General features: G+C 38.9%; 1 protein-coding gene across 1 annotated transcript; it reads right to left on the bottom strand.

Annotated features, from left to right (window-relative positions):
• Nucleotides 1-6,577: 6,577 nt before the first annotated feature.
• On the bottom strand, nucleotides 6,578-7,963 carry LOC127082407 (uncharacterized). Its single transcript, XM_051022643.1, has one exon. It carries the CDS (start codon nucleotides 7,961-7,963, stop codon nucleotides 6,578-6,580), a length of 1,386 nt encoding a protein of 461 aa, XP_050878600.1.
• Nucleotides 7,964-16,840: the final 8,877 nt, after the last annotated feature.

Here is a 16,840-nt window from a genome sequence, read left to right as displayed (position 1 = left end):
GAGCTCTTTGAATATGAGCTCTAAGTTGCTTCAGTGTTTCATCTCGTTCTTCCAACTCTTTTTGGACTGCAGCCACCCTTGTTTCACCTTGCAAGAGTCTTGTAATAACTTAAGGTTTCCTTCCAAAGACTAACTCAAAAGGTATGCTCCCTGTGGACGCATGAAATGTTGTATTAAACCAAAACTCTTCCCAAGGAACCCAAGACAACCAGGATTTTGGTTGGTCCGCAATGAAGCATCTCAAATAAGTCTCCAAACATCGATTTACAACTTTCGTTTGGCCATCTGTTACTGGGAGATAAGTTGAACTCATCTTCAAAGTAGTACCCTTCAACCTGAAAAGTTCAGTCCAAAAATTACTGATGAACAGGGGATCACAGTCACAACATAACTGTTGCAGGTAAACCATGAAGTCGTATAACTTCTCTGGCAAAGACTACAACTACTGTTCTTGTAGTATAAGGTCTCTTGAGAGGGATGGAATGGCAGTATTTTAACAGCCTATCTACTACCACAAACACATTTTCAAACCCAAGGGAATTTTGGCAAACCTGTGATAAAATCCATTGAGACCTCTTCCCATACTACTGATGGAATAGGAAGAGGTTATAATAAACCCCCAGGTGTTATAGCTAAGTACTTTTGTCGTTGACAAACATCACAAGCCTTAACATAAGCTTGCACCCTTGCTTTCATCCCTATCCAACATGCATTAGCAGTTAAACGTCTGTAGGTGCGATAAAAACCGGAATTCCCACCTTCCAGAGTAATATGAAATTCAACATATACTTCCTCATTCAAGTAGCCATTTAAGAAGTCACTTTTCACATCCATTTGGAACAGTTTAAACTTCAGAATACATGCCACTCATAGCAATAATCTAATGGACTCCAGACGAGCTACAGGTGCAAATGTTTCATCAAAGTCAACTCCTTCAACTTGAGTGTATCCTTGAGCTACTAACCTTGCTTTTTTCCTAGTAACCACACATTTTTAATCAGATTTATTCTTGTATACCCACTTTGTTCCATTTATTCCTTCAATTATAACCAAATCTCATACTTCATTTCTATTGAATCTCCCTAACTCTTCCTGCATGGCATTGATCCAGAATTCATCAGTTAAAGCTTCTTTAACATTCTTAGGCTCAATCTTTGACACAAAACAGGCATGTGAGATCACTTCCCTTAATCTAGTGGTTACTCCTTTATTTAGATCTCCTATAATGAGATCTTTAGGATGATCCTTCTGAATTCTGATAGAGGGTCCCTTGTTTACTTGATCAGCTTCAGGTTCAGCCTGGGTGGACTCACTCTCACTACTTTTATCAGAAGGTTCAGTTGGGGCATCATTCATAAATGTTTCAACATCGTCTGTGACATCAGTCTCTTGATCATCAATAACAACATTGATAGATTCCATCATAACTTTAGTTCTGGAATTAAAGACTCTAAAGGCTCTGTTGTTTGTTGAGTAGCCCAGAAATATTCATTCATCACTCTTGGGGTCCATTTTTCTTCTTTGTTCACGATCAGCCAGGATATAGCATTTACTACCAAACACATGGAAGTATTTGACAGTAGGTCTTCTTCCCTTCCATACTTCATATAAAGTGGTTGAGGTCCTTTTTCTCAAGGTTACTATGTTGTGAACATAACAAGCACTGTTTATAGCTTCAGCCCAAAAGTGGTAAGGCAACTTCTTAGCATGAATCCTAACTCTATCAGATTCTTGGAGAGTTCTATTTTTCCTTTCCACCACACCATTTTGCTGAGGGGTAATGGGAGAAGAGAACTCATGTTCAATCCCTTCAGATGAACAGAAATCAGCAAATTTACTGTTTTCAAATTCTTTCCATGATCACTTCTGATTCTGATAACATGACTTTCTCTTTCTCTTTGAAGTCTTTGGCAAAGGTCTTTGAACACATCAAACACATCAGATTTTTCCCTTATAAAATTCACTCAGGTATATCTGGAGAAGTCATCCACCATAACATAAGCATACCTTTTTCCACCAAGACATTCCACCTGCATAGGCCCCATCAAGTCCATGTGGAGAAGTTCCAGCACTTTAGATGTGGTGTCATGTTTGATCTTTTGATTTGACATCTTTGTCTGCTTTCCAATCTGACATTCACCACATACTCTTCCTTCTTCAATCTTTAGTTTTGGGATTCCTCTGACAGCTTCAACAGATATGATCCTCTTCATCCCTTTAAGATGCAGATGACCCAGTTTTTGATGCCATAGTTTCACTTCTTCTTCTTTAGCTAGAGCACATATTGATGAATAGCTAGTTTCTTGAGGAATCCACATGTAGCAGTTGTCCTTAGATTTGACTCCTCTCATGATCACTTCATTTTTTGCATTAGTAACCAAACATTGAGTTTTTGTGAAGTTCACATTGAGACCTTGATCACATAGTTGACTGATGTTGATCAGGTTTGCAGTCAATCCTTTAACAAGCAACACATTATCAAGGTTAGGAACTCCATAGCAGTTTAGCTTTCCAATCCCCTTGGTTTCACCCTTTGCTCCATCACCAAAAGTTACATAGCTAGTGACATGAGATTGGAGGTCAACCAACAGATTTTTGCTTCCAGTCATGTGTTTGGAGCATCCACTGTCAAAGTACCAATCTTCTTTGGCTGAGACTCTGAAGGAAGTGTGAGCTATCAAGTTAGTAGCACCAACCCTAGGAACCCACTGTTTTCTGTTAGAAGAGATATGTTGTTTGGGTCTAGGTTGATGAGTAGGACTGGGATAACCATACAGCCTAAAGCAGAATGGTTTTATGTGACCAAATTTCCCACAGTAATGACATCTCCATCTTTGGTATTTTCCTTTTGAGTGTTTATGTTGTCTTCCCTTGTGATTTTGAGACACCTGATGTGACATCTTTGGTTTGCTATCAGATGGACTACAATCAGGAGAAGATTCATTGAACCCAAGGCCAGTCATGTCTCCTGCCATCTTTCCAGACTAGAGGATTTTACCTAAGGTGTCAGATCCACTACTTAGCATTCTGACAGACTTAGTCATCTCATCCAATTTGGAATTCAGGAACAAGGATTCAATCTTCAAATTAGAAATGGTTTCTAAGTGTTCTGTCTTCTCAGCCTCTAGTTGGGTTATCAGTTTCTTCTTATTCTCCACTTGTTGACACACTTCTTCACTTCTGAAACACAACTTCCTGTAAGAAGTAGCTAATTCATCAAAGGTTAATTCATCATCATTGGAATCTTCATGAGGATCACATCTCCCAGTCAAGGCAATCACAAGATTGGCAGATTCTCCTTCTGTTTCACTTTCAGAGTCATCATCATACCAAGTAGCAGCAAGACTCTTCTTCTGTTTCTTGAGATAGGTCCCACATTTAGCTCTAATGTGACCATACCCTTCACATTCATGGCACTGAATTCCTTTGCCCTGTTTGGATTTTTCTTCAGATCTTTTTCTTCTTCCAGCATCATTGGACCTACTGATGTCAAATGAGTTGTTCTTGACATTAGACTTTGACCTCACATCCATCCTCTTCAGGATTTTGTTGAATTGTCTTCCAAGTAACACTAAGTCATTTGACATACCTTCATCAGTATCCTGACTACTTTCTTCCTTTTTATCTTCAGTGTTGGACACAAAGGCTATGCTTTTGACTTTCTTTTCAGATCCATCACTCATTTCCAACTCAAATGTTTGGAGGGATCCAATTATCTCATCTACACTCATCTTGCAGATATCTTGAGATTCTTCTATGGCTGTCACTTTCATGGCAAATCTTTTGGGAAGTGACCTGAGAATTTTCCTCACAAGCTTTTCATCTGACATCTTCTTACCCAGGGCACCTGAGGAATTAGCAATCTCAAGAATATTCATATGGAAATCATGAATACTCTCATCTTCTTTCATCCTCAAATTTTCAAACTTGGTAGTAAGCAACTGCAATCTAGACATCTTCACTCTAGAGGTACCTTCATGAGTGGTTTTGAGAATATCCCAAGCATCTTTAGCCACCTCATAATTGTTCACCAGTCTGAAGATGTTCTTATCAATCCCATTGAATATAACATTCAATGCTTTAGAGTTTCCAAGAGCTAGTTCATCCTCCTCCTTGGTCCATTCTTCCTCAGGCTTCTTATCAGTTGTAACTTCTCCATCCTTAGTAATGAAAGGATGTTTCCAGCCTGTTAGAATAAATTTCCAAGTCTTATTGTCCAAAGATTTTAAGAAGGCTACCATCCGAGGTTTCCAGTAATCATAGTTAGATCCATCCAGAATTGGTGGTCTGTTTACAGATCCTCCGTCTCTGCCCATAGTACCAGAAAGTAACGTCCCAAGATCTCACCCAGAACCAGAGCAAGATGCCTGCTCTGATATCAATTGAAATTCTGGTATCAGATATGAGATGTCGAAGGTAATGTCACGACACTAATATCTGAACAACAAGTGAAATATGAACAAAATAAAAACCAGGAAACAATTGAAAAACGACACAAGCAATTGCTAACCCAGTTCGGTGCAAACACACCTACGTCTGGGGGCTACCAAGCCAGGAAGGAAATCCACTAAACAGAATTAGTTCAAAGACTCTCAGAAAATAACTTCAAGTTACAGTCTTTTCACCTAATCTCTACCCGTGTGATTTCTATCTAAGAACTCTTAGACATGAGACCCTACTCACTCCCCCTCAATCACAGCAGTGATACTAGAACAAATACCAAAAAGAAAGAAGACACACTTCAAGGACACACACTTGATCTTGCTTAAAATCTTCAATCAAGTAAACAAATACACTCGTACTTCAAAGCTTAGAGTGGACAATTTACAACTCAAAAAATCAGTCCAATTCACACATCAACAGGTGGATGAATGGCTCACAGTTCACAAACGTACACAAGACTAAAACCCTAATACTCACACACTTCATTGTTCGTGTTTTCTATATGTAAAATAGGTTTTACATAGTCTTTAAATAGAAGCTTTCTAAATGGGCCTGGGCAGCATGAAACCCTAATTCTATTTATTGCGTATTGGGCCAGTTTGTTTTAACTTTAAAAAAATGGATTTTTTCTTTGTATTTTTGAAAATGGATTCTACAAAAATGTTTTTCAAAATATTACAAGTTTTTTTAAATTTATTTTTTATAAATTAAAAGATTGAATTGTTCATTTTTTAACATAAATATACATTATTGAAGATCAAAACATAGTCAAAATCACAATTTTTTCAAAAAGTTGTATCTTAAAAATGATTTTTATGAAAAACTATTTGAAATAGCTTCAAAATTAAGTGATTTTTTGAAAATTTGATATCCAAAAAAAGTTTCGATAAAATGATGAAATACCTAAAATAACATTTTAAGAATAACTATTCAAACCAAATTTTCATTTGAAACTTTTATGAAAAGTTTCTTTGTAATTTTTTTTACACTAAAATATGTAACACTATAAAAATCATTTAAAAAAAAATCCAAAACAAACGGGCCCATTCCCTAGGAAATAACAGCGAAACATTCCTTTTTGGGAAACAGAATATTCTGGCTTTAAATAGAATTACTCCTTGAATAATGCATGAAATCTCCACATAAGCACACAAAGACTTGCATGAAAAGCGCAACAACAAAATACATAACATTCAGACTGAATGTTCTGTATGCACATGTCGTAACATCGGGTCTGACATCTTGAATAAATCATGCACAACCATATCAAACAACCTGCAGAAAGCTGATATCACATGTCAAGACTACAAGCGTGACATCTTGTGATAACACTAAGTTTTACCAAAATTGATGCCAATTCATAGAACCAACAAACTCCCCCTTTGGCAAGTTTTGGCTAAAACAAACAACAGATCACACGTCCACAAGAAATCAATCAGAGCATCAGTTCAGCAGCAGAAGAAAACATACACACATCACTAGCAAAAATAATAACTAGTAAACACACAAGCACTTGCACATACAACACTAGCAAGAACCAACTAGCAAACATCAGGACACACAAGTGTTTGTACACTCCCTCAAGTCCATGCAACTTCCCAGAACACAACAGCTCCCCCTTAAGCCAGTCCATAACAAGCAACAACCACACTACTTCACACAAGCAGAACACAGAGAATTCTCCCCCTGTATCAGACAAGCAGAGCAACAATAATACTACAGAGCTAAGCTAAGATACTCAGCTACATCTACAACTACTTCTCCCCCTTTTTAGCCAAAAGAGACCAAAGAGACAAAATAAATGTTTATCTAGTCATTAACAGAAATACCAGAAGTTAAAGAGTTACATCACCAAGTACATACACAACTGTAAGAATTCTGAGAAATAAACCAAAAAAACACAAAGAAATCCACCAAAAAACCAAAAAAAAAACATCAAAACAAGAGGGACCAAAGCCAAGAGAGCTACTCAGTAGAGCTTGAGTTTGCAGCCTATTCAGCAGCACCAGAAGCAGAATTGCCACTCGCATCATCATTGTTAGCAGACCTCTCACTAGAGGTGTGGGCTTCATCTTCTTCTTCATGGCTGACATTAGCATGTTCAACATTTTCACCCTCAGCCTGCTCCAAGCTTTCAATCAAGGCTTTCCAAAGATTGTTTTCTAGTTGTGGCTACACTAATCCCTTCACCTAGCTCTTTGTATGCCTCCTCAAGCTCATCAATTGCTCCAACTTTTGAGACTGGCCTCCTCATGGTAGATGTCATGACAATATCCTCGACATGACTGCCTTCAAAGAGTTTGTAGTGCACAGACAGGGCTGGTTTTCTCCTACTAGGTAAATCATTTGAGCACAGAATACCAGGATGTTGATTCAAGATAATTCCACAGATCATAGAGGGAAAAGCAATTGGCAGCTTAACTGCATTAGTAGTTGCATGCTTGATGATTTGATCAAACATATATCTACCATAGTCAAATTTCACTATTGTCCCAACAACAAAAATAAACCTCCCAAGAGTATTAGCAATGGTGGAGATATGGTTGGTAGGGACCCAGTTAGCAGCTCCTATTTTATGCAGGATAGCATACTTGATAGTCAACTTCCCAGCAGGAAGATGCTTTTTAAAAGGCCAAACTTTCACCTGCTTAGTTGTAATCTCTCTACAAACTTGATTGTCTGTAACCTTTAATTCTCCTGCACCCTCATTATTTCTGCCTAGAAAATTATTAATAACAGTAGGAGAGAATGTTATACACTTACCCCTCACATACACCTTGGAGAACTCCTTACTGTTCTTATCAGAAATATCCTCAGGAATATTAACAATAAATTCCTTGACTAAACCTTCGTAGCATTGAGAGAACCCAACAACAGTCTTCAAAAGCCCAGCAGCTTGTATCAGGTCCATGACCTCCTTGACATCAGCAACATCTTTTCCCGATTCTCTTTCCACATCTACCCTTCTCTGAATCACAAATTTCCACTTAGCAGCTTCATCCTTAAGATGGAAGGAGATGTTATCCAAATGAACAACATGTACTTTAATAGGAGACTTCCTAACAGTAGTTTTCTTCACATGCGAGATGTCAGGGACATCTTCCTCAACATCCTCTTCAGGATCAGAATCATCTCTGACCTTCCTCTTCTTTATTTCAACCTTGCTCCATGGTTTGGAGGGACCAATGACAGCAGTCTTCTTAGCTTCCCTAGCTGGCATAAGTTCAACCACATATTTTCCTTTGCGAGTCTTCATGCGTTTAGCCACACTTGGCTTTATGTGATGAATCAAGTTTTCCTCTTGATCATCAGAGCTACCATCCTCTAGATCAATCACAACATTTGCATCATCATGCTTCTCAAAGTGGGAAGCATTAGCCGTGTTAGAGGCCACAGATTTCCCTTTGTCAGACACGGTTTTCCCTAAAGAGCGCAACCCTTCAGCAACCAAGGCCTTTTCAAAACTGGAGGAATCATCACCCTTACCACTAGGTCGTTCAACCTCAGGAGGGGGATACATTTGAGCAAGGGGAGTAGAAACCCCCCTTCACAGAGTGGCCTTCATTAAGAATTCTAGTAACTATGTCTCTTATAACACGATCGGTATAGTCTGTTCCTTCCTTATACTTAGTGACAGGAGTTGAACCAGGCGGAATACTAGAGGGATTACCTTAATTGGAACATGCAGAAGCGGAGGCATCATTGGAGATGAGTTGGTTCAAATCAATGTCCACGGCGGGAATAATAGAGAGAGGAGCAACATCCAGAATCTCATCATCGGGGACTCCCACGGGAGGAACACTAAATTTTGGAGTAAACTTAGTATTTTTAGAAGCGGATGTATCTTGATGTTGTGACATTTTTGAGTTTTTCTGGAAAAAGTAAGGTTGCCCTAGCAGAGGTTTGTGGAGAAGGAACAGGAAGATGGAATAGTTGGAGTAGGTAATGGGGCTATGGGGATAGTGTGTGAAGATGGAATATATGGTATTTCCAATACAAGGTAATGATTTACCATAATGGGGGCACTTTATTTTAGGAAAATAGATTATAATTTGAGTATTTTTTCCACTCCATATTAATTGCTATAAATTTTCATAAATGTAAATCCCTAATCTCCCTCTCAGGAATTCAAATTGATTCGCATCCAAGGCCTTTGTAAAAATATCAGCTAACTGCATCTCAGTAGCAACATGCTCTAAGGCTACAATCTTATCCTCCACAAGTTCTCTAATAAAATGGTGACAGCTATCAATATGTTTGGTCCTGCTGTGCTGAATAGGGCTCTTTGAGATGTTTATAGCACTCAGGTTGTCATAGTACAATGTCATGACATCTTGTGTGACATTGTATTCAGTCAGCATTTGTTTCATCCATACCAGTTGAGAACAACTACTTCCATCTGCTATGTATTCAGCTTCAACAGTAGACAGAGAAACACAATTTTGCTTCTTACTAAACCATGATATTAGATTGTTCCCCAAGAAGAAACATCCTCTTGATGTGTTTTTCCTATCATCAGCACTTCCAGCCCAATCAGCATCACAATAGCCAGACAACACAGAATCAAATCCATGAGTATATAACATCCCATAGTCACAAGTGCCATTGACATATTTTAGGATCCTTTTCACTTGGTTTATATGGCTCACCTTTGGTTCAGCTTGATATCTAGCACATACACCTACAACAAAAGCAATGTCAGGTCTGCTTGTTGTAAGATATAACAGACACCCTATCATACTTCTGTAGTGACTTTGATCCATACTGACACCATTTTCATCTTTACACAACTTCAGATGAGTAGGAGCAAGTGTCCTCTTGTCACTTGCATTCTCCATGCCAAACTTCTTAACTATATTCTTGGCATATTTACTTTGAGATAGAAAGATAGAATCTTCCATCTGCTTGACTTGCAGGCCAAGAAAATAAGTTAGTTCTCCAATAAGACGCATCTCAAATTCAGACTGCATTTGTTCAACAAAATATTGAACCATCTTACTTAACATCCCGCCAAACACAATATCATCCACATATATCTGAGCAATCATGAGCTTTCCTCCTTCATCTTTGACAAATAAAGTCTTATCAATGCCTCCCTTTCTGTATCCATTGTCAATGAGAAACAATGTGAGTCTCTCATACCAAGCTCTAGGAGCTTGTTTCAACCCATAAAGAGCTTTCCTCAACTTATACACATGCTTTGGAAGATTTGGATCTGTGAATCCCTTTGGTTGTTCAACATATACTTCCTCATTCAAGTAGCCATTTAAGAAGGAACTTTTCACATCCATTTGGAACAGTTTAAACTTCAGAATACATGTCACTCCTAGCAATAGTCTAATGGACCCCAGGCGAGCTACATGTGCAAATGTTTCATCAAAGTCAACTCCTTCAACTTGAGTGTATCCTTGAGCTACTAACCTTGGTTTATTACTAGTAACCACACCTTTTTCATCAGATCTATTCTTGTATACCCACTTTGTTCCAATAACATTTATTCCTTCAGGTCTTGGAACCAAATCCCATACTTCATTTCTCTTGAATCGCCCTAACTCTTCCTGCATGGCATTGATCCAGAATTCATCAGTTAAAGCTTCTTTAACATTCTTAGGCTCAATCTTTGACACAAAACAGGCATGTGAGATCACTTCCCTTGATCCAGTGGTGACTTCTTTATTTAGATCTCCTATAATGAGATCTTTAGGATGATCCTTCTGAATTCTGATAGAGGGTCCCTTGTTTACTTGATCAGCTTCAGGTTCTGCCTGGGTGGACTCACTCTCACTACTTTTATCAGAAGGTTCAGTTGGGGCATCATTAAGAAATGTTTCAACATCGTCTGTGACATCAGTCTCTTGATCATCAACAACAACATTGATAGATTCCATCATAACTTTAGTTTTGGAATTAAAGACTCTAAAAGCTCTGTTGTTTGTTGAGTAGCCCAGAAATATTCCTTCATCACTCTTGGGGTCCATTTTCCTTCTTTGTTCATGATCAACCAGGATATAACATTTACTACCAAACACATGGAAGTATTTGACAGTAGGCCTTTTCACTTCCAGACTTCATATAAAGTGGTTGAGGTCCCTTTTCTCAAGGTTAGACTGTTGTGAACATAACAAGAAGTGTTCATAGCTTCAACCCAAAAGTGATAAGGCAACTTCTTAGCATGAATCATAACTCTAGCAGATTCTTGGAGAGTTCTATTTTTCCTTTCCACCACACCATTTTGCTGAGGGGTAATGGGAGAAGAGAACTCATGTCCAATCCCTTCAGATGAACAGAAATCAGCAAATTTACTGTTTTCAAATTCTTTCCATGATCACTTCTGATTCTGATAACATGACTCTCTCTTTCTCTTTGAAGTCTTTGGCAAAGGTCTTTGAACACATCAAACACATCAGATTTTTCCCTTATAAAATTCACCCAGGTATATCTGGAGAAGTCATCCACCACAACATAAGCATACCTTTTTCCACCAAGACTTTCCACCTGCATAGGCCCCATCAAGTCCATGTGGAGAAGTTCCATCACTTTAGATGTGGTGTCGTGTTTGATCTTCTGATGTGACATCTTTGTCTTCTTTCCAATCTGACATTCACCACACACTCTTCCTTCTTCAATCTTTAATTTTGGGATTCCTCTGACAGCTTCAACATATATGATCTTCTTCATCCCTTTAAGATGAAGATGACCCAGTTTTTGATGCCATAGTTTCACTTCTTATTCTTTAGCTAGAGCACATATTGATGAATAGCTAGTTTCTTGAGGAATCCACATATAGTAGTTGTCCTTAGATCTGACTCCTCTCATGATCACTTAATTTTTTGCATTAGTAACCAAGCATTGAGTTTTTGTGAAGTTCACATTGAGACCTTGATCACATAATTGACTGATGTTGATCACGTTTGCAGTCAATCCTTTAACAAGCAACACATTATCAAGGTTAGGAACTCCAGAGCAGTTTAGCTTTCCAATCCCCTTGATTTCACCCTTTGCTCCATCACCAAAAGTTACATAGCTGGTGACATGAGATTGGAGGTCAACCAACAGATTTTTGCTTCCAATCATGTGTCTGGAGCATCCACTGTCAAAGTACCAATCTTCTTTAGCTGAGACTCAGAAGGAAGTGTGAGCTATCAAGTTAGTAGCACCAACCCTAGGAACCCACTGTTTTCTGTTAGAAGAGATGTGTTGTTTGGGTCTAGGTTGATGAGTAGGACTAGGATAACCATACAACCTAAAGCAGAATGGTTTTATGTGACCAAATTTCCCACAGTAATGACATCTCCATCTTTGGTATTTTCCTTTTGAGTGTTTATGTTGTCTTCCCTTGTGATGTTGAGACACCTGATGTGACATCTTTGGTTTGCTATCAGATGGACTACAATCAGGAGAAGATTCATTGAACCCAAGGCCAGTCATGTCTCCTGCCATCTTTCCAGACTAGAGGATTTTACCTAAGGTGTCAGATCCACTACTTAGCATTCTGACAGACTTAGTCATCTCATCCAATTTGGAATTCAGGAACAAGGATTCAATCTTCAAATTAGAAATGGTTTCTAAGTGTTCTGTCTTCTCAGGAATCTTCATGAGGATCACATCTCCCAGTCAAGGCAATCACAAGATTGGCATATTCTCCTTCTGTTTCACTTTCAGAGTCATCATCATACCAAGTAGCAGCAAGACTCTTCTTCTGTTTCTTGAGATAGGTCCCACATTCAGCTCTAATATGACCATACCCTTCACATTCATGGCACTGAATTCCTTTGCCCTGTTTGGATTTTTCTTCAGATCTTTTTCTTCTTCCAGCATCATTGAACCTACTGATGTCAAATGAGTTGTTCTTGACATTAGACTTTGACCTCACATCCACCCTCTTCAGGATTTTGTTGAATTGTCTTCCAGGTAACATTAAGTCATTTGACATACCTTCATCAGTATCCTGACTACTTTGTTCCTTTTTATCTTCAGTGTTGGACACAAAGGCTATGCTTTTGACTTTCTTTTCAGATCCATCACTCATTTCCAACTCAAATGTTTGGAGGGATCCAATTATCTCATCTACACTCATCTTGCAGATATCTTGAGATTCTTCTATGGCTGTCACTTTCATGGCAAATCTTTTGGGAAGTGACCTGAGAATTTTCCTCACAAGCTTTTCATCTGACATCTTCTTACCCAGGGCACCTGAGGAATTAGCAATCTCAAGAATATTCATATGGAAATCATGAATACTCTCATCTTCTTTCATCCTCAAATTTTCAAACTTGGTAGTAAGCAACTGCAATCTAGACATCTTCACTCTAGAGGTACCTTCATGAGTGGTTTTGAGAATATCCCAAGCATCTTTAGCCACCTCATAATTGTTCACCAGTCTGAAGATGTTCTTATCAATCCCATTGAATATAACATTCAATGCTTTAGAGTTTCCAAGAGCTAGTTCATCCTCCTCCTTGGTCCATTCTTCCTCATGCTTCTTATCAGTTGTAACTTCTCCATCCTTAGTAATGAAAGGATGTTCCCAGCCTGTTAGAACAGCTTTCCAAGTCTTATTGTCCAAAGATTTCAAGAAGGCTACCATCCGAGGTTTCCAGTAATCATAGTTAGATCCATCCAGAATTGGTGGTCTGTTTACAGATCCTCCGTCTCTGTCCATAGTACCAGAAAGTAACGTCCCTAGATCTCACCCAGAACCAGAGCAAGATGCCTGCTCTGATACCAATTGAAATTCTGGTATCAGATATGAGATGTCGAAGGTAATGTCACGACACTAATATCTGAACAACAAGTGAAATATGAACAAAATAAAAACCAGGAAACAATTGAAAAACGACACAAGCAATTGTTAACCCAGTTCGGTGCAAACACACCTACGTCTAGGGGCTACCAAGCCAGGAAGGAAATCCACTAAACAGAATTAGTTCAAAGACTCTTAGCAAATAACTTCAAGTTACAGTCTTTTCACCTAATCTCTACCCGTGTGATTTCTATCTAAGAACTCTTAGACATGAGACCCTACTCACTCCCCCTCAATCACAACAGTGATATTAGAACAAATACCAAAAAGAAAGAAGACACACTTCAAGGACACACACTTGATCTTGCTTAAAATATTCATTCAAGTAAGCAAATACACTCGTACTTCAAAGCTTAGAATGGACAAATTACAACTCAAAAAATCATTCCAATTCACACATCAACAATATGGATGAATGGCTCACAATTCACAAACGCACACAAGACTAAAACCCTAATACTCACACACTTCACCGTTTGTGCTTTCTATATGTAAAACAGGGTTTACATAGTCTTTAAATAGAAGCTTTCTAAATGGGCCTAGGCAGCATGAAACCCTAATTCTATTTATTGTGTATTCCCTAGGAAATAGCAGGGAAACATTCCTTTTTGGGAAACAGAATATTCTGGCTTTAAATAGAATTACTCCTTGAATAATACACGCAATCTCCACATAAGCACACAAAGACTTGCATGAAAAACGCAACAATAAAATACATAACATTCAGACTGAATATTATGTATGCACATGTCGTAACATCGGGTTTGACATCTTGAATAAATCCTGCACAATCATATCAAACAACCTGCAGAAAGCTGATATCACATGTCAAGACTACAAGCGTGACATCTTGTGATAACACTAAGTTTTACCTAAATTGATGCCAATTCATAGAACCAACAAACTCTTTTGATCAGTTGTCACAGTGAAATGTATGCCTAACAAATAAGGACACCAATGTTGCACTACTAAAGCTACTTCCATTAACTCCCTTTCATATGCAGACTTAGCCAATTATTTCCTCCTAAAGCTTTTCTAAATAAAGCAATGGTCTATCTCCCCTGCATTAATATTGCATCTAAACCCACTCCAGATGCATCACATTCGACTGTGAACTTCTTTTCAAAATCAGGCAATGCAAGTACCAGGGTTGTTGTCAACTTCTGTTTTAATACTTCAAAAGCCTTTTGAGCTTAAGGCTCCCATTTGAACCCCTCTTCTTTGTCAACTCCGTCAATGGCTTGGCAATCTTCCCATAATCTTTAATAAACTTGTGATAGTAACCTGTAAGGCCTAGAAATTCCCTCACTCCTTTAGCATTCTTAGGTATAGGCCATTGAATTACACTCTGCACCTTCGTGGGATCTACTGCTACACCACTTCCCATGATCAAATGACCAAGATACTCAACTGTTTTTTGGCCAAATTGACACTTTTTCCTATTAGCAACCATATTGTGTCTCCTCAAAATTTTCAACACTTCGGTTACTTCAAGGATATGTGCCTACCATGATTTACTGTAAATGAGCATGTAATCAAAAAAACTAACACAAACTTCCTCAATAAGGACCTGAACACCTCGTTCATCAAAGATTGGAATGTGGACGAAGCATTCATTAATCCAAAATGCATCACAAGCTATTCATAATGGCCGTCATGAGTACGGAAGGCAGTCTTATGAACATCCTTTGGTTTCACTCTCATTTGATGGTAGTCGGACTTCAAATCAAGCTTGGTGAAATATTGAGCCCCATGTAACTCATCGAGTAACCCATCTATCACTGATATTGGAAACTTGTTTGGCAAGGTGACCTTGTTAAGGGCACGATAATCAACACACATCTGCCATGTCGCGTCCTTCTTCTTCACCAGTATAATGGGACTAGAAAAAGCGTTGCAACTATGTTGAACAATTCCCATTTCTAGAATCTCTCTAATCTGTTTTCCTATTTCATTTTTCTGGTGGTGTGGGTACCTGTACGGTCTAACATTGACTACGCCTTGTCCTAACATTAAATTGATAGCATAATCCCTTGCGCGACGTGGAGAAAGACCATTAGGTTCTTGGAACACATCATCAAATAACTTCAATACTTTGCTAGCCTTCCCTACGATGCTTTGCAATGCTGGGATTGCTTCAGGTGTACCTTCTATCCCTCTCAAGATTACCCACTTCCCCTCATGCCAAAACTTCATTGTTTGTTTCTTCCAATTGATTATCATATCTCCCAAAGATTTCAACCATTCCACACCCACAACTACATCCACCCCATCTAAATCAAATAGATAAGCCTCGATTTCACAAGTGATTTCCCCAGTTTTGAATAAGACTTGCATACATTTTCCTCTGGTAATGGTTTGGAACCCATCACCTAACTTGACTCTAAAATTTGGAGTGGTCTCTACTTGCCACCCTAACTTCTGAACCATGGACTTTGCAATGAAATTATGCGTAACCCCGTTGTCAAATAACACCACCACCGGTACTCCATTGATTGTTGCTCTGAGTTTGAATGTTTGAACTTTGTCACGCTTGAGTTCTTCTAGTTAAAAGAGACTCATAACACTCATTTCACCACCCTGCTCCTCTTCATATTCATCCACCTCTACCGCCAACAACTTCGCTTCATCATCTCCTCTTTCCTCTTCGCCCACAATCATGATACTGATTTGCTTATCGGGGCACTGATGAAGAGGATGATATGGGCCTACACATTTGTAACATCAACCCCTTTTCTTCCGGTCTATGAGCTCTTGATAAGACAAATGAGAAAATCCCTTCTCACGTGCATCCCCTTTCTCTTATCTGCAGGACCATGTTTGGATTCACTAGATGGGCCATTAACACCTCTAGGCCCAAACCCATTATGATTTCCATTATTCTGGCCCCCTTTGACAAAAATCCAATATGTACCTTCCTGTCTCCCCAGGTTAACCCGGTTTGACCCGCCTATTTTAGGATTTTAGGTCAAACCTGACCCACCCCTTATCTCCCTTTCCACTACTATGGTGACGTGAAGTAATTTACTCCTCGTAATTGGTCCCATCGCCACAAAACTCTGAACCCTACCTCTGATTTCATCCTTCAATTCGTGCAAAAAATACCCAATGTACTGTTTGTCAGACAACCTTGGAATCTGAGCAGTTAAACACTCAAATTCTTGTATATATTCTTCCACTATACCCTTTTGACGAATCTCTGTAAGTTGCTCATAAACGTCTCCTTCCCCCAAACCTCCATACCTCTCTAGTAGCTCCACCTTGAGCTCCTCCCATGTCATATCTGGGTTTTCTTCTAACAACGAGTTAAAGAAATGGATAGTTTGCCCATCCATGCTCAACTGTGTCAACCCCACCTTCACTGTGGCACTCATGTCTTGAACACGAAAATAAATCTCTATTCTAGATATCCATCGGCCGGTAGCTCCACCTTCTTAACTGACCTTCTAAATTCATTCAGTTTCACCTTGCAACTTTGTGGTTATCGTAACCTTCTTCAATGATGTGACCGGTGATTTTGTGGTAACAACACCGTTTACAGCCGACGAGACACCATCTTCAACTTCACTCACCTTCTTTCCCAGAACCTTCTCC

The sequence above is a fragment of the Lathyrus oleraceus genome, chromosome 5 (genome assembly GCF_024323335.1).
Source record: "Lathyrus oleraceus cultivar Zhongwan6 chromosome 5, CAAS_Psat_ZW6_1.0, whole genome shotgun sequence".
Taxonomy (NCBI): Eukaryota; Viridiplantae; Streptophyta; class Magnoliopsida; order Fabales; family Fabaceae; genus Lathyrus; species Lathyrus oleraceus.
Note: the sequence above shows the minus strand (reverse complement) of the source record. Positions and strands in the feature narration are given on the sequence as shown.

Coding starts and splice junctions, on each gene's coding strand:
- LOC127082407 (XM_051022643.1), bottom strand. CDS start 7,963: ATGTATCCCCCTCCTGAGGTTGAACGACCTAGTGGTAAGGGTGATGAT.